The sequence below is a fragment of the Camelus ferus genome, chromosome 11 (assembly GCF_009834535.1).
Source record: "Camelus ferus isolate YT-003-E chromosome 11, BCGSAC_Cfer_1.0, whole genome shotgun sequence".
In the NCBI taxonomy this organism is placed as follows: domain Eukaryota; kingdom Metazoa; phylum Chordata; class Mammalia; order Artiodactyla; family Camelidae; genus Camelus; species Camelus ferus.
In genome coordinates, this window is record NC_045706.1 from 12,634,002 (window position 1) to 12,656,772 (window position 22,771).

Genomic DNA, 22,771 nt, shown 5'->3' on the forward strand with positions numbered 1-22,771 from the left:
GAATGTACAACAGACCATGTGCACCTACCAATTCAAAATACTTACTATCAGGCCCTTTGTTAAAAAGGTTTGTGAATTCCTGCTCTAAACCCTTAAACAAAAAGCCTTAAAAACCAAAAAACTATGCTTACGTGCCTACGAAAAAGAAACATGTATGCATGTAAGTTGATAGGTACTTTTAAACCTTTTTTTGAGGGTCCTATCTTTTTAGAAAGTTAATGAAAACCATGGATACTCTGCAGAAAATAAATGAACAGTTTAATTTTATAAAGTTTTTTGTCCTCTGGAAACCTGTCTGGGGTCCTTACACTCTAGGTTGAGTGGTAAATGCAGATAGAAGGACCCAATTTTCTTCCCATAAATATAACTAAAACTAACAGGCTAAAATAAATATGAAGCACTTCATACTGGCCTTCTTGTATGGCTTGTATGGCTCAGGCATTTCTAAAAAACCTCTCTATGCAAGGAAGTATATAATCTGTCTCTTCTTTTTTTTTTTTCCTCTTAGTAAGATTCCCTATAGCAGGCTGAAACTTTCCAAATCAGTTGTTCAAAGAATATCTGGCATTTCATGTTAGTTTCTACCAATAAATACCTCATTTAGACTCAGCATTTCTTCCCTTCACATTCTCCATTTTCTGAGAACTGGGTCACCAGGCAACAAGTCCTATTAAATCCCTTTATTCCTTTCTGGAGCCATAGGACCTACCAACACTTTTGGCGTGGCATCAGAGACCATCACACTTCATTGGAAAGTTGTAAAGCAACTACCTGGTCATTAGCAGAAGTTGTACAGAGTAGTTTCCAAGTCTCTCTTGCCAAATTGCTAGGACTCCCATAAAACCACATACTTACCGTATTTGTACTAGGGGAAATGATGTGTAAGTTTTAATTATTTACCTTCAAATGAGTAGAGCTGCAGGTGCTAAGTAAAGACAACCCGTACTATGGAATTATTTCATTCTTTTTGGGTTGAGGCTATAGAGAAATGCTTAAATTACTATTCCAGTAAATAGAGCTTTGGATTAATGTGTACCTGAATTTAGCATTCTTTTGAGCAACAGCCCTTGGACAAAAGGCCTTAATCTTCTCTTAGTCTGAGCTTCCATTATCTGTAAAATAGAAATGGAAACGATATCTAATTGGAGATAATAAATGTCACATATGTCTACCAAATAAATGTATCTTTCCTTTAGTAACTAATTGAATATACGCATTTATTGATTATCCTACCTTGGTCAGACATTTTGCTAGAGATATGTCAGACGTTTGCTGGGTGATACATTAAAAAAATTTTCCCTTTTCAAATGAGTGATAAGCTCATTGTAAAAATTCAGTTAGAAAAATATGAGATGTCAAAGTGAAAAATCTCCTGTGATACGTTTTCTTAAAGCAAAGTGTTAAATTTGGAGACTATTCTTACATATTTTTTCTAAATGTATTCTAATTTGTTATTAATTTATAAAAACAGGATCATAGGTGGTACCCCACTGTTAGCATCTTGCTTTTTTTTTTTTTTGCTTGTTTTACTCACTATATTTTAGTTTTTCAAATATACCTACTTTATTTGCTTTGACAAGTGGTTAGAATTATACTGATTGGAAGTACCGTAACTTAACCAATTCCTTGATTTTTTTTTCAGTTTTTCACTAGTACAAATAATGGTACCATAAACATCCTGTTTATATCTTTGTGTAGATACTAGGTTTTTTCTTTTGATGTTTTTAAGTTTGGTTTTTTTGTTTGGGGATTTGTTTTCCAGTTTTTTGCAAATGTTCAACTATTATTTAGGAGCATTAAGAAGTTAAAAATGTACTTCTCTCTCTTTTAATTTTATTTTCCTGATGTATACCCAGTGTTAAGTTTGAGGTGTACACCTAACTCAATCCTCAAACACACATATACAGACCTCTTATATACTAAGGAGGTACCTGTTTTTCCCTCTGCCCTTCCCTATCCATCTCCCTCTCCTTTTCTCCTTAATAATAAAATGGGGAGTATAATATAAATGTGACTCAGAGAATTGGTTTGTAGGTATAACATGGACATTCTCCTCTATGCAGTGTATATGGGTCTAACTCATTCACTGATTTACTCCACTCCTGGCAGTACTCTCTCGCTCTGAGCTTATTATCTTCTATAACTTTTCCTTCCAGTCTATTCTGGCCTCCTGGCTATTCTTACACTCCAAGCTTGTTCCCATCACAAAGCCTTTGCTAGTCTTTCTCCAGCAATGTTCTTCCCACAGATAGCCAAAGAGCTCACCCTGTCACTTTTCTGGTCCCTGCTTCCAAATCACCTTTTCAACTATCCTGTATAAAAAAGTATGTTAGCCTTTTAAAAGCAGAATTTTTTTTTTGCACAACCTTTTTATTAACACATAATGTGTGTGTGTGTTATGTTACCATGCGTGTATATAGACACTGCCCAAAACCTAGGTATAATCTGTCTCTTCTTTTTTTTTCTTTTTTTTTTTTCCCTCTTACTAAGATTCTTACTTATACTTAATAAATTTTCACAGAGTGAACTCAGCAATGTAACTAAAGTGCTGGGATTTTGAATTTAGTCTGTCTCAAGAATACCTGTTCATTGAATTTCTTAAGCAGAATGCATGGAACATATTTTAAGCCTTTTTTTTTTTAATGGTTGAAAGTTTTCATTATAAACACAGACTGATAATATGTAACTCAATTCTTCCTGATTGTAAAATCAGTATTGAAGAGAAGTGCCTCCTCCTCACACACACACGCGCACGTGCCCACAAGCATAAATGATGCTGACTGAGGTCTCCAGCAGTACACAGTGCTGACTTCAAGGTCTGTCAGGCACCTTATGGACACCATCTCTCCTCTTCTCACTTCCACGTACAAAGACAAAACACAACTGTGTTTGCAGCCTTCTCTGACACTCCAGAAGCCTTGGTTTTTAATTTCACATTCTTAGGAAAGGTCAGTATCAATAAACTAGATTATCATCCTTCCCTTGGACTAATACAGAATAACAATAAAACTTATTTTCACTGTTTTGGTGCATAAATACCAGTTTTCATGAAGTCAGTGAAATGCATTAGAACATGTATTTCTTCTCTAATCAGCATGACTTTATGCCTGTGAATTCTTCATGTATTGTAGGGAGAATGGCTGATGATAATGTAGGTGGAGTACTAAAGTGTCTGTGCTTTGATTTGCATAACTTTGATAACAAAAAAAAATGCTACACAATTTTCCACTCCCCAGCATAATTCTTCTTGATATATACTTGCAACAGAAATGCTGACTAGCACAGTAAAGATGTTTTAGTTGGGTTTATTCTTTTGTATAAAGTACCTGTTGCATATACGTGGTTCATTGGTAAGGTATGTGCCAGCTGAATTTGTATTTCTAACCTCGGTCTATTTAGAAATGGTATTTCTGCTAGGATCAATTCCATATCCTACCTGTATCAATGTGCAATTATAAGTGACTTGTTTTTTACTATAAAATTTTAAGTAGCAATGATAGGGAGATAATATTTCTGTTTAGTAGCTGGCTATAAGAATCTCTGTTTTGAAAAATGACTGTGCTGTGTTCTTAGATACAGCTGTTTCATGACATCAGTATCTACTAAATAGTGCATCTGGTGTTCATGTTGTATGCTAACTCATTGTCCTTTCCACACAATAGCCTTTCATAAATATTAGATTATACTCATACTCATTACTAAGGATGAATGTGGTTGCTGACTACACAGTCTTGCTGCCTTAGTTATTTGGTCAAGCAAGTAAATAATTCAAAGCTTCTAGTTCTATGAAACTTGCCATGGCTGAAGTAAGAGCCATTCTTCTATAGCTAATTTCACTGTATAATTATTTTTATAATACATTGAAAATCTTACTGTGTTCTTACCATTATTAAGTGTAGTATTATTTTCTGTAAAACTTAGGAAGATGATGTCTGGTCTATTTTAATACTTGGAAAAGTTGTTAGTTCTCAGTATTTAGCTTTGGATTTTAATCAGGACTATAATTGCAAAATCTTGACATGGGAAGAGTTTAAGCAAATGTTTGTAGCAAAATATAGTTCCTTCTGTTTGCTAATGCTGGAGTGGTAGATGGCTGAATTTAGTTCAGATGTTTTGAAATTAGTGAAGTGTGAGGAGAAAACTCATGACATTCTTAGTCTGTAGTAAAGCCCGTGAATACAGTTTATCTAAATTATAGGCCATTTTAATTGCTCAGTTAAAATATTTGAGTAAATTATTCAAAATATGTTAATATTTAGTACTATAGACTTAGGGTTTGGACTCATTCTGAGATTCATGCCAGTCAACAAGCACTTATTAGATCAGAATCTGTGGAGCGTCTGTGCTCTTAAGGTTTCTCTTGGAAGTAATTCAGGCTCTTGCCCTAAAACAGTAGGATTAGGGGATGAGGAATGTCTGTTTACTATGGATGTTTACTAAATCATTTCTTGACTTAGTGTATCCTTGGGCAAGACATACAACTTGTAATTTTTGATACTGAATGAAATAAAAATCTAAAGATTTTGAAGTCCTTAGAGAAAAGAATTACATAAATGTTAATGTCGTATTATTATTCACTTCTGTTATTTCTGCATAGGTCTAATGTAGGAATTTTTCCTAAATATACAGGTACAAATCATCTTTAAAAATATTTTCATTTAGTAAGTTCCAACTTTAGTTAGTGGTTGATTAAGCACTAAGAGTAGAGGAAGATAGGAATAATACTAAAATCGTTTATACTTCAGAAGATGCTTTGCTACTTTCACTTGGATAGAGAAGAATGAGGGGCGAGCTGGACAGTTACAACCTTAAAGTATTAACTTTCACCTCATTTCTCTTGTTCCGATCTTTTGCTGTTTCTTACTTCATATCTGAGGTGGAGTTTTTGTCTGATACATCTGAGTGGCTTAAGAAGATAGACCTCTGTGTTATATACTTCACTGTTCGTGTCTTTACCATAGTAGGGAGTTAACAATTTTGCCTTAAGGTGTTTTCCCTCATCCACTAGACTTCAGAAGAGATTCAGTTTACCCAGTAAATGTTTGATACTATCTTTGTTCAGGACACTATGCACTGCAAAGAGAATTAGTGCAGTGAGGAAACAAAACTGTCCTTCCTTCCTTCAAGATTTTTAAAAAATCTAGTAGTGAGAAACAGTGTACTTAAAGTAAGATAATAAGTTACAACTTGGAACTTAAGAAGAATTGTCAGACTAAGAAGAATTGCTAAGACTAAGAATTGCCAGACTCAGTGATTTTCAAAGTGTGGTGTGGGGACCCCTTTGGATCCAAGAGGAGCCTCCCAAGTCAAAACTATTCTTATAATAATACAAAAATGTCATTTGCCTTTTTCACTGTCTGTCTCATAAGTGTGCAGTGGAGTGGAATGTGAGCTTGTATATTCTTATGTTTAAAAGTATTATTTATAATTTCTAATGTGGTAAATATCAATAGATGTAACCCACATAAACAACAGCTTTTTGAAGTCCTTAATAATTTTTTTGAATGTATAGAGGTCCTGTGAACAGAATCTTTGAGAACCACTGGTCTAACCTGAAGTTTATTTATTTTTTCCGTATGTAAAGGAGGTACCCCTATTGCCTCACTTTCTGAGTCAGCTGTAATGAATATTAAATACATACATTATTTTCCGTTGCTTTAGTATTGCTTGTACATACTGGTATTGTAAGGAGTACAGGGCTGGGATGTCTTGCAGTTTTGACTGTACCATTTACTGTGTGATCACAGAAAGCCACTTGAATTGCCCCATATTTAGTTTTTTTCACATGTAAAATAAGACTTATAATGTACATTGTTAAGAGTTACGAGAATCAAGGATGTATATGAAAGTATTATGTAATTTATAGACATACTAGAATTGTATAAAGTAATTTTTATATTCTCTTATTCAAAGGCATGTGTTGGGGAATCTGGTAGAGAGAAATAGGAATTTGGATTTGAGGACAATTATCATGGTTCTGCCCACCCACCTCCCCCCCCCCTTTTTTTAAACCTTTGTGAAAGCTGAGAGTTGCGGTTCAATTGACCATAGGCTATGGTAATGGACCTTCACATTGTGGGTCGTGATGAACATAAAAAGGTAGACTTACCAGACACGGTCAAGAGAACTACTTGGTTCCCTGAGCAACTTATCTCATTTGATACTTTCTCTCTCGTGCAGATGATATCAGTTAACACTGACTCATCTTTGAGTCACCAGCTATTGAGTTCTATTATGAGGGACCTGCAGCCTCTATTATCACTCTTTTGTTCAGTGCTTCAGAAAATTGTGAAGGAGTTTAGATGTAGATAATTCTGTGCGGAATTAAGAGTTTGGATAAAAGTGAAACTTTTATATTAGGTAGAGGGTATATGGATGAGCAGGGGCGGGGTTTTTTTTTGTAACAATATTTATTATCTTTGTTCTTATTAGTTACATAACTGTTCAGGAATATTTTTTTCTCCCTAGGAGTACAGAAATTAAAATAATTTTCCCAGATACGGACTTTGTCAGCCCATTGCACACCAAGGAATTCCATAAATAGAATAGTTCTCTATGGGTTTCCTTAAGTCGGTTGCTTAATATATTCAGTTTAATATAAGCCTTAGTTAAAAAGCTTAATGACACAGAAGGTGATACGTAAGGTAGGGAGGCATACTGACTGTTACTAATTTGTTTTCTTGCACTTACAAGTTCATATCCTCACAAAGAACACAATTAAAAAAAAAAATCAGCTAGTATGGTGACTGAAATCATGGCCACCTGAAGTCCAAGGAAGACAAACAGCTATAACCATGAACGTCAAACGTGGTAATGTTGAGCCCTGAACTGGTTCCTTGTGGAAGGGAAGAAATTTGCTGTCTCACATGTCTGTAGGAGACCAGCCTTCAAATAGATAAGTAGAAAGTTTGATAGGAAATATTTCTAGAGCACCTTACTGTGCTAAATGCTTTATGTGAATTTTCTCATCCAGTCCTTACAGTAACCCTGTAAGATAGGTGCTAATTATTATCCTACTTTTACAATGAAGAGACTGAGGCTCTCAAAGTTTAATTAGCTTGCCCAAGGTCTCAAAGCTCCTAAGTGCTGGACCCACAATTCAGAACCAAGTCCTGACTGCTGTAAACTACCTTGTCAAAAAGAAGCTGAGAAGTGAGGGGCGGTAAGAACTTTTCATTATTTCATGTAGTCCTTATAACAGCACTGTGAGGTGGGTGCAGTTATTATCCGCCTTCTGCATATGAGGAAACTGAGGCTTAAAGTCAAGAAGTTTGCTCAAGGTCATATTGCTGGGAAGTGGCAAAGTGGGATCCCAAGCCAAGCTGTCTGGCTCCAGAGTCTGCTCTTAACCACTCTTCTGTCCTGCCTGTCAGATATGTTTCCTCCTCAGGCAACTCCTTGTTCAGTGGGAGGCAGGGGTGGTGTGGGAGAGCTGGAGAGAGACAGACACGTAAAGACGGTGATTAGAGGCATCACAGAAGTGTGCGTGAAGTGCTTTTAGAACCCAGATGAGGAAGCAATGACCAGATTGGGGGGGGGGGATGGGGGGAAGGTTAGAGAGGAGGTGACTTTGAAGGAGAACTTGAATAGTGAAAAGAAGCTTACCTTGTGGGGCTAAGTACGGGATCAGGGTGATTAGCAGGCAGACCAATCTCTCAGAAAAAATAATATAGCCGTACTTGCTAAGTGTGGAGGGGCTCGGTGTGTGAGTTGTCTTTTTCATGTAATATCAGTTGAACTGTTTAAGTAAATTGAAAATTTGAAATTTAGGTTCATGGTTTACCAATATAGAAAATTAAGAGTATTTCTAACCACTTGTACTTTTTCTTTCTAGTTTTATGTAGTTTTGTATTAGTGTGCTGTATTTTGCATAATAACGTGTACCATACAAGTTACGGCTAGTAGAGGTTTGTGATGAAATTTAAATAGAGCAGGAGAACTCATTATTTAAAGGACTACTGGGGTGCCTCAGAAGAATAATAAATGGAAACACATTTTGAAAACGATCATCACTGATTTATCTAGTTAATACATCTAGTTTGCTAGTTCGTAATGTGCGAGAGCCAAGACTGTCGGACTGAAAGGCAGAAATGACACAGAACTCTCAATTGCCTGTTTGTATCTGCTTGTTCTCTCTTCCTCAGGCAGAATGTAGTGCTGTTTGTATCCTTGAGCCTGAAATAAGACTAGTCTCTGAGTGTCTGCCTGATTGGTCTCTCTATTCTTAGGTAAGAATTTTGTTGCATATTTGTTGAAGGGATGAGATGACATTTAAGCTGACTTTAAAGGATAGTATAGCTTTAGGCACAGGAAGATGAGATGAAAGTACAGTGTAGGTAGAAGAAATAACAAAGGAACAGAATCAGGACATTTATGATGTCTTTAGGGATTCAGTGAAGAAGCCAGTTAGGTGAGACTCAAGTGCAGAGAAGGAAGAAAACCAGAATTTGTGTGCGTGTTACATGACAGGAACTCTAGGTGCTTCACATGTGTGAACTCCCTAAATCTTTGGTATAGTCCTGTGAGGTAGCTTTTTACTAAAGAAAATAAAAGAGGCTTTAGAAATTACAAAATTCTAAGTGATCATTGAAAACCTGAACCAAGCCATTGGGAACACAGAAGAATAGTAGAAGAGACATTTTAGCAACATGAATTTGGGGGAATGGAGGTGGAACTGATTGGTTGTGAGAAGGGGAGGAGTAAAAGGTAACTTCAGGTTTCTAAGTGTCTGAAATGCCAAAAAGAGAAAACAGGAGAGGAGGAACAAGTTTGAAAGAAAGTGTTCCATTTACTTTTAAGCATAAATGTATGGAACATATAGAAGCTGTGAGAGGAAATGATGTTGCTAAGGAAAGTATAAAAGAGAAAGGACACAGAAAGGGGGAACCAAAGTTGTTTGGTATACAAAACAACCTCTTCTAATTCTCCATTATGGGAAATTTCAAACTTATTCACAAGTTAAGAGAATCATTCAGTGAACCCCCATTATTTGCAGCCAGATAATCATTAACTTGTGGCCACTTTTGATCATCTGTATCTTCCCACACTCCCCTCTCCTGATTATTCTGAATCAAATCTCTTATCAAATCTCAAATCTCTAAATTTGGTATGATTCTAAATTCTTTACACAACACCTTCCCTCCTTGACGAAGCCTCATCCAACCTCTGCTTGAATATTTCTAGAGGCAGAAGGCATGCCGTACACTGAGACAGCTGTGTCCTTTTCTGACTAGCTCTTATTGTTAGAAAGTTTTCCCTTTTATTGAGCTGAAAGCTCTAGCATATTTATTATTTTGGACAAGGACACAAGAACCCATGCTGAAGTCAAGAGTAGATTTAGACTTCAGAATATTTTTTTATTGGGTTTGTAGTGAACCCTTTTTCTCTAAAGATCTCAGTGTTTGCAAACAGTATTACTGTTGCCGTGTGATGGAGATGTCACCAGCTGGCATTCAGGGTGCTTATAGAGCAGTCTTGAAGAAACATCTCAGTCAGAGCAAAAACATATTTTAGATGTTAAAAAAGATTCTCTCAGATCCATATATAAGAAGAAGGCTTGGCTCCTCTTGTAGGTGTAAAATTTTAAATATGTATTTTTAAAATGTTACCAAAGTAATGCATATTTTTTAATTAAACATGTTTTTTCTTTTAAACTTTTACTGAAGTATAATTCATTGCTCAAAAAGTGCACTAGTTGTAAAAATTCAGTTTGATGAATTTTTACAAAGTGAACAGAACAGCATTCAGAACAAGGAATCTAATATTACCAGCAATCAAAAAGTCCCTCATATGCCGCCTTCCCTGCTCTAAGAGTAACTACTATCCTGACTTCTACCACCGTAGCTTTGTATGTGTGTTGGGGAGAGGTGGGAGTTGCCTGTTTTTGAACTTCATAAAAATTGAGCCATAGTGTATGCATTCATTGTTTTTCTAGCTTCTTTGGCTCAATAGTATATTTGTGAGATTAATCCATGTTATTGTGTATAGATGTGGTTTTTTTTTTTTACTATATTTGCTATGATACATTCCACTGGAAAGTACCTCAGTTTATCCCTTCTATTGTTGATGGACAGTTGCTGTTATAAATATTCTTATGCATGTCTTGGTAAACATTTACGCACATTTTTATCAGATATGTAGGATTGATGGGTCATAGGTTACACATCTATTCATAAGCATAGTAGATAGTGCCACACAGTTTTCAAAGCAGTTATAATAGCATGGTAGCAATTTCACATCCTTTTCAGCATTTGATATTGTCTGTCTTTTCATTTGAGTTAATGTACATAACTTAAAAATCAAGTATAATATAGGACTTATGATTAAAATCAGCTGTTACTTCCCTAAACCCTCTTCTTTCCTCCCCTAAGTCACATTCTTTAGGAGCAACCATTTAAAACTACTATTTCTGTTTTTAACAACTTATAAGAGGCAGTGATTAATAACATGGGTTTTGGAGCTAGATTGCTTAGATTATTTTCTTGACTCCACCACTTACTGTGTAACTTTGAGCAAGTTATTTAACCTCTCTGTGTCTCAGTTTCCTCCTGTACAAAATGGGAATTAATTATAGTACCTACCTCATAGAATTATTGTGAGAATTAATAAATGTAATGCCTTTTACATAGTGAGTACTCAGTAAAATGTTAGCTATACTAATTAGTTTTAGTGTTACTCTGTATTACTCAAAAAAGTCATACAACTGTCTTGATTCTTTAATCAGATAAGTCTAATGAAACATTTACATATCAAAGCAATGACAAGAGCAATTATCTCTAGATAATTGGGTTAGATTTTTTTTAAAATAGCTTTATTTAAATATAATTCATATTCCATACAGTTCACTTGTTTAAAGCTTACAATTCAGTGATTTTTAGTATATTCACAGACATGTACAACCGTCACCATGGTCAATTTTAAAACATTTTTGTCACCTCAAAAACAAAATCCCATACCCTCACCCATCATCCTTCTTACCCACCTACCACCCCTAACCCTAAGCAACTATTAATTACTTTCTGTCTCTGCTGACTCCTCTATTCTGGATTTTCATATAAGTGAAATTATATAATTTGTGGCTTTGGGGGCTTATTAGCTGTATCTATTTGGAATATTTTTTCTGCTCCTCTCCCTCCCCTCCCCTTCCTACCCCTCTCTTTCTTTCCCCTCTCCCTGGCACTCCTGTTATGTGTATGTTGGTGTACTTAATAGTATCCCACATTTCTCTAAGGCTCAGTTCATTTTTCTTCATTTTTGTTCCTCTTACATAACCTCTGTTGCTCTGTCTTCAAATTCACAATTTTCTTTTTCTTCTGCCAGTTCACATCTACTGTTCATAGCCCTTTTGGTGGGTTTTAAAATTTCGATTATTGTACTTTTCAACTCCAGAATTCCCACTTAGTTTTTAAAATTATTTCTGTGTCTGTTGATATTATGTATTTGATGTGACATCATCATAATACTGCCCTTTACTTCTTCAATCATGCTTTAAAATTTGTGTGAACATATTTGTAAGAGCTGTTTTAAAGTCTTTTTCTGTTAAATCCAACACCTGATGACTCTAACTGGCAGTTTCTTTTGCCTGCTTTGTTTCTGCTTTATGGATCATGCTTTCCTGTTTCTTTGTATGCCTTATAATTTTTGTTGGGAACCAAATATTTTAGATAATATACTATAGCAACTCTGGATACTGGTCCTGCTGTCCCAGGGCTTGTTATTTGTTTGTTTTTTAGTCATTTGCCTGGATTATTTTAGTGGAGTGTTGAGTCTCTGACATTGTACCTATTGTTTTCAACAATGCCCTGAGGCACAAATTGTTCTAAAAATGAATCCAGTCAAATTGTGGCTCCTTTGAAGGAGTAGTTTCTGAAGTTAGTGTTTGATATTTGTTTTGACCCTAGGAAAGCTCCTCCCAGCTGTGTTAGTTCCTGGTTCTCTCCTGCAAGTTAGGCAGCCTTTATCGTAGGCTGTATCTTCATTAAATCCATGAATCTCTTCCCATTAGCCTTTCATCTCAACCTCCATTGTTCATGAGAACATTTTTAAATTTGAGCTTTTTCATATTCTATTGTAAACAGTTCCTTTGGGAAGAGTTTAGAAGCTGTTTTATGGCCTGCTTTCCCTCTCCTCCCTTGGCAAAATCTTTGAGCCAGGGCTCTGGAGTTAGGGATGGGGACAATGGCAAGTTTCTCTGTGAATGACACTCCCACTCTAACTATTGGGTGCTAGATGGAGATAGGATGAGAGGTGGTAGCAGCCTGAGGACATCTTGGCATAGAACCACTGTGACATGAGCCAGGTCAAGGACAGTCAAGGCCCCAGTTTTCTTAGTGTTTTTGGCCCAAGGTTGAGTCACTGTTCCACAGGTGGGGACTGTGTCATTGAAAGGAGTTGCCAATCTCTTGACCACACTTGCCCCGAACTTAGCCTACTAATAGGTAGCTAAGGGCCAGATGAGAAACACTGATGCCTGCTCTTCCCTTTGGGAAGAAAGCCCTCTAACAGGGAGCTAGAGGGGGTGAGGCAGCCTGTGTTCTTGGCTTTAGCAGTCTATCTCTTCCGGGCTGAGCTTGTTGGAGGGAGCAGTCTTGGTTCAGACACCACAGACACTCACCTTTCTTGCCATATTTTTGTGGATTTTCTTGAATAGAATTTTCTTTGTTTGCTGTTTGTTTTTAGGACCATTTGCAGAGGCTTTAATTTTTGTTTAAATAATTTTCACCAGGTTCATGGGGGAGCAGGTTGGTGGAGCTTCTCATACTATCATGATAGAAGTACATCTTCCCAAGTTGTTGTTTTTTTTTAATTGAAGTGTAGTGATTTACAATATTAGTTTCAGATGTACAACAAAGTGATTCAGTTTTATATATATATTTATGTGTGTGTGTGTATGTATATGTATATCTATATACACACACATTCATACATATTTTTTCTTTTCAGATTCTTTTCCGTTATGGGTTATTACAAGAAATTAAATATAGTTCCCTGTGCTATTTAGTAGGCCCTTGTTGTTTATCTATCTTATATATACTAACATGTGTCTGTTAATCACCAACCCCTAATTTATCCCTCCAGCCTCTTTCCCCTTTGGTAATCATAGTTTGTTTTCTATGTCTGTGAGTCTGGTTAAATAGAATTTGTATCTTTTTAGATTTCACACAGAAGTGATATCATATGATACTTGTCTTTATCTGACGTAACTTCACTCAATATGATAATCTCTAGGTCCATCCATGTTGCTGTAAAGAGCATTATTTCATTCTTTTTATGGGTGAGTAATATACCACATCTTCTCTATCCAGTCATTTGTTGGTGGACATTTAGGTTGTTTCCATGACTTGCCTATTGTAAATAGTGCTGCTGTGAACATTGGGGTACATGTATCTTTTTGAATTACAGTTTTCTCTGGATGTATGCCTAGGAGTGAGGTTGCTGGATCATATGGTAACTCCATTTTTAGTTTTTTAAGGAACCTCCATACTGTCCTCCATAGTGGCTACACCAGTTTACATTCCCACCAACAGTGTAGGAGGGTTCCCTTTTCTCCATACCCTCCCCAGCGTTTGTTATTTGTAGACTTTTTAATGATGGCTATTCTGACTGGTGTGAGATGTTACCTCCTTGTACTTTTGATTTGCATTTCTCTAATAATTAGCAGTGTTAAGCAACTTTTCATATGCCTGTTGGCCATCTGGATGTCTTTTTTGGAGAAATGTCTATTTAGGTCTTCTGCCCATTTTTGACTGGGTTTTTTGTTTTTCAGATATTGAGCTGTATGAGCTGTTTGTATGTTTTGGAAATTAGCCCTTGTCAGTCTCGTTGTTTGCAAATACTTTCTCCCGTTCTGTAGGTTGTCTTTTCGTTTTGTTGATGGTCTCTTTTGCGATGCAAAGCTTTTAAGTTTAATTAGGTTTCATTTGTGGGGTTTGTTGTGTTTTGTTTTGTTTTGCTTTTATTTCCATTACTCTAGAAGACAGATCCAAAAAATATTGTTGCAATTTACGTCAGAGAGTGTTCTGCCTATGTTTTCCCTCTAGGAATTTTATGGTATCCAGTCTTACATTTAGGTATTTAATCCATTTTGAGTTTATTTTTGTATATGGTATTAGAGAATGTTCTCATTTCATTCTTTGACTTGTAGCTTTCCAGTTTTCCCAGCACCACTTATTGAAGAGATTGTCTTTTCTCCATTGTATGTATATTCTTGCCTCCTCTGTCATAGATTAATTGACCGTAAGTGCATGGATTTATTTCCAGGCTTCCTATCCTTTTCTGTTGATCTGTGTGGCTGTTTTTGTGCCAGTACCATACCATTTTGATTTGTAGCTTTGTAGTGTAGTCTGAAGTCAGGGAGTGGGATTCCTCCAGCTCTGTTCTTCTTTCTCAAGATTGGTTTGGCTGTTTGGGGTTTTTGTGTTTACATACAAATTTAAAAATTTTTTTGTTTCAGTTCTGTGAAAAATGTCATTGGCAATTTGATAGGGATGCATTAAATCTGTATATTGCCTTGGGTAGTATGGCCATTTTAACAATATTGAGTCTTCCAATCCAAAAATACAGTGTATCTTTCATCTGTTTGTGTCATCTTCAGTTTCTTTCATCAGTGTCTTCTACGGAGTACAGGTCCTATGCCTCCTTAGGTAGGTTTATTTCCAGATATTTTATTCTATTTGTTGCAGTGCTAAATGGGATTGTTTCCTTAATTTCTTTTTCTATTTTGTTGTTAGTGTATAGAAATGCAACGTATTTCTGTATATTAATTTTGTATCCTGCAACTTTATCAAATTCATTGATAAGCTCTAGTAGTTTTCTGGTAGCATCTTTAGGATTTTCCATGTATAGTATCATGTCATCTGCAAACAGTGGCAGTTTTACTTCTTTTCCAATTTGGATTCCTTTTCTTTCTTTTTCTTCTCTGATTGCTGTAGCTAGGACTTCCAAAACTATGTTGAATAAAAGTGGCAAGGGTGGATAGCCTTGTCTTGTTCCCGATCTTAGAAGAAATGCTTTCAGCTTTTCACCATTGGGAATGTTAGCTGCAGGTTTGTCATATATGACCTTTATTATGTTGAGTTATGTTCCCTCTGCACTCACCTTCTGGAGAGTTTTTTTATCATAAATGGATGTTGAATTTTATCATAGCTTTTTCTGCATCCATTGAGATGACCATATGGTTTTTATTCAATTTGTTAACATGGTATGTCACATTGATTGAATTCCAGGTTGGTTTTGAAAGTTTTCTACAAGAGGAAGTACAGGTAGCTTGTAAAAATCTAGTTTTCTGAAAACTAGAGAAAACATTGACATTTTTAAGTTGATAGTTCAACAGGAGATAAAGGCTAATGAATTTTGAAGGATTTTGTGAAAAGATGGGTAGAAAGGGAGGGGGATAGAAGCCTCCTTCACTGTCAGGATTCCCTTATGGGTATGAGACACTTAAAGGCTTGGACTAAAGTTTTGAAAAACCAAGTGTTCTTAGAGAATGTGAATGTGTGGGTTCTGTTTATTAGCTTGTTGAACAAATAGATTTATCCCACTGTTTAGTGTGTTGTTTTTAAACATTTAATTTTAAACATTAAATGGAATACATTTTTCCGATTTTAGTTTATTTTTATGCATAAATTCTTTTAGGAGACCCCCCCCCAAAGCATCACTAAATCCAAATTAGATTTTACTACATACAACATGGAAGTCACACCCAAAAAGATTTGTATTGAATTTCAGCTTTATGCTTGACAAGAAAAATTGATTAATAAAACAGCTGTGATTTAGCAAACTTGGGATTATTATATTCAAAGTTGCTAGTGTATATAGTGATATTTGTGATTTTTTTTATCCAATGACAGAGTTATATGTTCTTCAGGAGCCTTATGTGTTAAAAACACTCAACTACAACATTATATTAATATGATAGATATAGTTCTTAATTTTTTTCTTCTCAAAAATTTGGTGCCAGACTGTGTGAATCAAATGATTTCAATGGAAATTAAAAACCAAAGGGGGCTTTCTTTTTTCCATCTAGTTCAGAAGCAGGAGAAAAGCACTGAGCATTATCTGTATACCTAATGAGCTTTCCCTAAAAAGTCTTTTCTTTGATCCTGTTCATTGGACACTGTAAAACAGTATTTCTCCCCCTCTGTTCATATCTTTCAGTATAAATTGTCATATTTTCTAAATGTTTATTTCACTTTTAATGTTAGATTTTTATAAATCAGCTCATCACATACTTCAGTCTTGAGAGTGTGTGTGAAAGGTACAGACAGTTTTGAGACCAGATTGCATTTGAGATTTCAAGACATAAATGCCCAGCAGTTTAAGTGACAGCAAGAATAAGAGAGTGAAATCAGTATATATGGTCTGCTGCGATCTGGGACCTAAAGCCAGTTATAGAACGTGTTTAGGGTTTGGATAAGCTTTGAGGAGTAGGGGGAAACCTGTTGGTACGAAATACTTGAAAACAGGGTATCCTCTGGATACATGAGGTGACTGCCTAGATTGGAAGGTTTCTAATGAGGAAAAATAGTATTGAAAAGATTAATTATGGTAGTCCTTGAAAGTGAGACCAAGAACTTTTGACTGTCTTTTTAGTGTGTGGTTAGTGAGAAGGCATTAAAGCTTTTTAAGCAGACAAATGTCATCTAGTGACAGTGTTTAAAGTGAATTGAAAACTGCAGGCCCTCAAGCCCAGTTTTCTCTCATTTTCTTTGTCCTTTGCTTTCGTGGATGAGTACAGATTATGTTTCAAATTAAAGTTTTTTTAAGCCTATAGTTTGTAACTGAAACTTCTCCATAAAAACCAAGAGTATTAACAATGAGCACATAAAAGCCTGAATAATTTCATAGGTAACTGAAGTGTTACGTAGTTTGGGCTTTGAAGAAGTCATACTAGCTTGAATTCTGATTATGCCACTTACTGTATAATGCTGAACAAATTCCTTAACCTTTCTAACCCTTTTTTCATTTGGAGAGGGAGGCTAATAATATTGCCCCTCAGGATTGTGAGCATTGAATATGATAAAGCATGTAAAGCTTTTGGCACATTGACCAGCAAATAGTAAACATCTCTGATACATACCTTTGCTGCTGTTAATTGTTGTTGTTGTTATATTATTATTATTATTATTATTATTATTATTATTATTATTATTATTATTACTATTACTATTACTATTATTTTATAGTTATCATATACTAATCACTATACAATTAAATTGTTTCCTTGGAACAGTGCATTCTGACTTTTAATATTTTATTGTAGGAAGACTCTTCCCATCTGGTCCAGAAAGAATACTGCCCTACCCAAGTTTCAGGACCTACTGATGGCCTTTAGATTTTCTTTTCCTTTGTTCTGGTGTCCTGCCTTGTCAATGAGGGCATGCCAAAAAAACAGGAGGTCTGGGTGCCATCTGCTGCTAGTTATGGGGAAGTGTGGGAAGCTTTGGTTCTGTAGGGCACATGCAGTATTAGGTGTTCATTTTGTTTTGTATTGCTTTCCTACAGGTAGGTTTTGTTATTATGTTTTAAACTGTGGTGTTTATTATTCAGAGATTTAGACTTATCTTTACTTTCGTCAGGTTTAAGCCGTTTTTCCCATTCCAAACCTCGCAAGGATTTGAAGAAGATGAAGAAGAGCATATCCATATACAACAATGGGCACTTACTGAAGGCCGCCTCAAAGTTACATTGTTAGAATGTAGCAGGTATGTTCTTTGCTTTGTCATCACTACATTATGGGAAAGAAAATGCAGTGAAAATTTACTTAAGCAGTCAGTATTTGTGTTTATTCCTCCTCTGTGTTAATTTATATTGTACTGTCTGAAAATTCTTTAATCATAAATTTCATAAAAGCAATCCGTTACAACTTTCAAAAAGTATAAACTATATTTTAGAAAGCATTCTAATGGGATCATTTATTCTGCAGTAATTTCCAGACTTTTAAAATGTGTAATGCTCTGTTGGCATATTTCTTACTAACTATTAGAAAGCTGTTCATAGCATAAACACTTTTGAGAATTGTTTGTGATAATTGGAAATATCCTGGAAAGTTGCAAAACAAGACTTGTAAACCCCTGATTCTTAAAATTTTAGAGTTGGAAGGGAATCTCAGAAATAATCTTGTTGCCCAGCCTCCTTAGTTTACTTTTCCATCCCCATAAGTCTAAGCTGTGTTCATATTTCGCTTAAATTACTTACTACACTAGCCTCTCAACTTATCTTCGAACACTGGTTACCAGTGTAACAACCAGAATGAGCTTTTCAAAGTATATATCTAATTGTCACTTTCCCACTTAAAAAATTTTAATGACTTCCCCTTAGAATATTCCTCTTAGAGTTTAGACCCAAATCTTTTCCATGGCCTGCATGCCCCTCTTACCTCTCGAGTTTCTTTCTCCACCCAGTCCCTCACTCACAAGTGCCTCAGCCACATAGGTCTTCCTAAAAGAAGAGGTTGTCAACTTTTTCTCTAAAGGGCCAGTTAGTAAATATTTTAGGCTTTATGAGTCACATGGTCTCTGTGCAAGTACTTAACTCTGCCTTGTAGTGTAAAAGCAGTCATAGACAGACTATAGGTAAATGAATAGATATAGCATGGCCATATGCTCATAAAAATTATTTATGAATTTCATAATTTTCATGTGTTATAAAATTCTCTTCTTTTGATTTTTTTCAACCATTTAAAAATGTGAAAACCATTGGTAATCCACAGGCCATACAGAAACAAACAGTGGAGTGGATTTGGCCCATAGACCATAGTTAACATTTCCTGCCTTAGATATTTTAAAATATCAAGCTCTTTGTGTTGACGCTCCACTGTTTTCCTGGCTGAAGGCCCTACACCATTTTCTGTTCCTTGAAACCAGCTTTTCTTGGTTCACCTTAAAAGCTGCCCCCTTAATGTGTCTCCTGATCGTTCCAATACAGTGTCCTTATGCTACATTTCTGTGACCACTTACTTGACGCTTAATCACTCTATTTTTGTTTCCAGCTTATAATAAAAATAAGTGCTTGAGTGCAGAGGTTTTATTTATTTTATACCTAATGTATTTGTATCCTTGCTAATAGTGAGGTTATTTTTGAGTATACTAATAATATGCCAAAAAATTTTTAAGTCTTGGAGTGACTCAGTATTATGCACCATTATGTCAGAAAGTCTCATTTAAAAGGGATTACTGTATCAAAGAAAGACTAAATATGCTATAAATTGTATAAGAGGGACTGTGTATAGTAAAACGATACATACAATAAAAATATGGTTCTACATAAGGTCTTAATTTGAAGTACGTAAGCTAATATGCTCTGATAAACATGGGCATTAAATATCTAATTATAATTTGGGCTCATCATATTAACATTTGGAAGGACATTTTCAAGTCGCCTGTGTCTACAGAAATTTTGGACTGATACTTCCAGTGAATTTTCTTGTAGATTTATAGGCATTAAAATCATACCATTGATTACCTTTTCCAAAATAATCATAGCAACTTCTAAACATTTGAAGGGCAGCTTTGGACAAAAGTTCTTGACTCTCCTGCTGTTAATTCCTAGATAAATTCCTAGATACCTATTCACCCAACCATCTCCAAACCTGCTAAGATAGCCTTGAAGGTGACCGATTGATTCATTGGACAGGTATTTGCTTAATACAGTATATAAAATGTGTAATAGGTACTTTGCTAGGAACTTTCAAAAACTAGTTCTTTTGCCTTGGTGTTGTGGGTGGGATTGCGGATTGATCATATGTCTGTTGCTCGTGGCTTTTTAAGCATTAGCTTTTGTTGTCACATTTGCTCCCCATTCTCTTGCTTTATCTGAGATACTGCTCACTTAAAGCCTCACTGTCAGCCTTGAACCCACGACTGCATGGATGCACTGAGAGAGTAATGTCAGGCGTTTATTTAGGTCATGTTGAATTGAAATAAATGACACAAAGAAAAGCATTACAATTTGTGAAGTATTTGTATCTTACTTTATTTTAATAAGGAACTGTATAATGAATCTCTGAAAGAATATACAAGAAACCAAAAAAAAAAATGTTACAGGGAAAAAGGTGGAGGGAGCTAGGTTAATGATGATGATGGACAAGGGTGAAAGTGTGAGCCAGACTTTTCACTATAAGCTTTCATAATATTGTTTAATTTTTGTGACTATATCCCCTGGTGAGAAAATTTAAAAATAAAGACCAGTATTTCTAAAGAGTTGAACGGGAAAGCATGCTATGTTGCCGGCATCCTTCCCCAGGTGATAGCTTAATCTTGGGAACAAACACAATATTTGAATAGTTTTTTAGACACTGTCTTTATAAACTCGACCATGTAAAGTTACTTTGTATTATGGTGTTGTATTATTATTCATACAGTTTAAGGATTACTTAAAATTGTTAATGAAGGAGAGAATAAATTACTCTTTTCAGCTCATCTCTGCTTTTTGTCTTCAAATTTAAGTCTAAACATTCTTTTCATATTCTCATTAAGATCTTATTTACATGTTGTTTTTCTTCTAAACTTTTTTCTTAGTATAAAAGTAGAACTCTCAGTTCAGATAGATTCCAAGTTTGTAGGATTCAAGCTAAAGAGGAGATATTACTATAGTCAAAGTATTCTTGTTTTTCCTGCTTCTGAATATAAATTTATCTTATGTGATTTATTGTAATCTCTAAAATAGAAAGAAAATGACAGTGTAGAGAAAATAACAGTTCATCCCTTTTTGGAGACAGGACAAAAAATGCTTATCATTTATTTTAGTTTTGGAAACTTAAAGGCTTAAAACCTCTTGAGATATTTTTTATCATGACTGCTTAACTTAGAGATATGACAAGGTTTGAAAGAAATAGGAGAAAGTTTTAGAATGAACATGTTTTTGAGAGCACATAAACCAGTCATTTTTATAGACCATCTGTATGTATGTAGATAAAGTTGTTCTGAATTAGCGTGCTGTCATGAGTTGAAGTTTACTATTTTTAGCGGTTAGGCACGCGTGTTCACATTTCTCCTGCTTGAGCGAGACCTATTTAAACATGTCTAAGTTGTTATAATGTCATATGGTCATTTAGTGTTGTTATAGTTTTAGCTTAATATTCTTAGGAACGTTTATTTCTTAACTGTTTTAGAGCTTGACCTTGAATCAGGTAAAAAGAATGTAACTTTAATTTTTTCCCCAAATCCATGAAATGGAACATCATACTCATTACCTACAGACAATCATAGTTTTGTGTGAGGACGTCTTTCTTTTTATTTTTTAAACTGTTTAATTTGAAATAATAAAGTAGTTTTCATGAGAACTTTTTTTAACTATTTATTTTGAAGTAATTTCAGACTTACAGAGAAATCTGAAGACTTTTTATCAGGCTTAGCTGGTATAAGGCTTTAAGAGTGAATTTTGCCAATGAGGAAACAAATTAGAAGTATTCATAGGAAACTATTTACTGAAAATTCTGGAGTTGTTGTACAACTGGAAGATTTATGCTTCAGAAGGCAACATGAAGTGGAAATAATACTGGCTTTTGAGTTAGAAAGTGCTGTGTTCACATCCTAGCTATGTGCCGTTATAGTTATATGTTCTCAGGCAAGTTACACATCTGTGAAACGGGCAAGGGTGCTACTTTGATGGTAATGTGATTGGAGATAGGTAAATAAACCACAGTGCCTACCACATAGTAAGGTTTCAGTAGAGGTAACTTCTATTATTATGTCTCAGTATGATCATTATAGTATTTATCAATCTTTAAACAAAACTGTCTTTTTTATATATTTGGTTGTGAGAACTGGAATTTGAATTTTATTAATTTGAACGGGCTTCACACTCACTGTAAAGGGAAGTTCTTTTCTAATTATATGAAATATAGTTTTCAATTTCCCAAATAAAACTTGGGGGTAGAAACACAATTTTGTTTGTAAAAATTGGTTCTAACAATATTCTTTTATCAAATTTTTAAAATGCAGTCATTCTGAATAGTTGCTTTTTTTTCTTGCATTGACTAAAGCTGATTTTTTTAACCAGAGAACTCAATTGCTGTATTTGTAGTACTGCTATTAGAAGACTAAATTATTTCACATTACTGTTGCAATCATGTTAAGATCATTGTTTTTAAATTTATAATTTGTAGTCCATCTTCTATCTTAAAGGATTTTAGGTCTTTGCAAAGAAAACATATGCCCATGTGCAATTATGTAGAAGATAAATAAAAAACAATACTATATAGAGAAGAACAATTTTCTGGCAGCAAAGGAAACTTGATGGAGTTCTTACTTTTTATTTCTTGATAAACTGTGCATGTTCTTCAGGGGAAACGAAATTCAAATTCTAGAAATTCTAGGAGGGATTTGTCACCTACATCTTTATGTCAAAGGCATTGAATAATGTAATAAATACCATTTCTCTTCTCTTTTCTTGTTTTCCTTAGTTTTATCAACCAGTTACATTTTTGAAAAACAAAGATTATACTCAGTGAAGGCAAAGCCTATAAGGTTTTGTTGTGTGAGGGTTCTGTACTCTTAAGTGGTGTATTTAGGATAGTCTGTCCTAATTATAGACGGAAGTTCTAATTAAGGTCAGTTCTTCACTGAGTCACACTTACACTGTTCTAAAGCCTGTGTTTTCTCAGCAGCTTTTAGAGTGTTGTTTTGTTTTACTGGGTTCCAAAAATACATTTAAAAATTTTTTTGATGTTAACACAAATACAGAAAACCAAAGCAGTTGACATTCTACTATTATTACCAGGAGTCCTTCCATATTCTGAAAATATCTGTCAACAGCATGGACTCATGAATTC

General features: G+C 35.0%; 1 protein-coding gene across 3 annotated transcripts in view; it reads left to right on the forward strand.

Moving 5' to 3' along the window:
• PDZD8 (PDZ domain containing 8) overlaps window positions 1-22,771 on the forward strand; it is an 80,660-nt gene that overhangs the window by 16,187 nt on the left and 41,702 nt on the right. For all 3 annotated transcript variants that reach the window (XM_032490810.1, XM_032490811.1, XM_032490809.1), the window contains one exon: window positions 17,577-17,702. In XM_032490810.1, coding sequence (XP_032346701.1) covers window positions 17,577-17,702 — 126 coding nt within the window. The remainder of the gene's footprint in view (window positions 1-17,576; window positions 17,703-22,771) is intronic.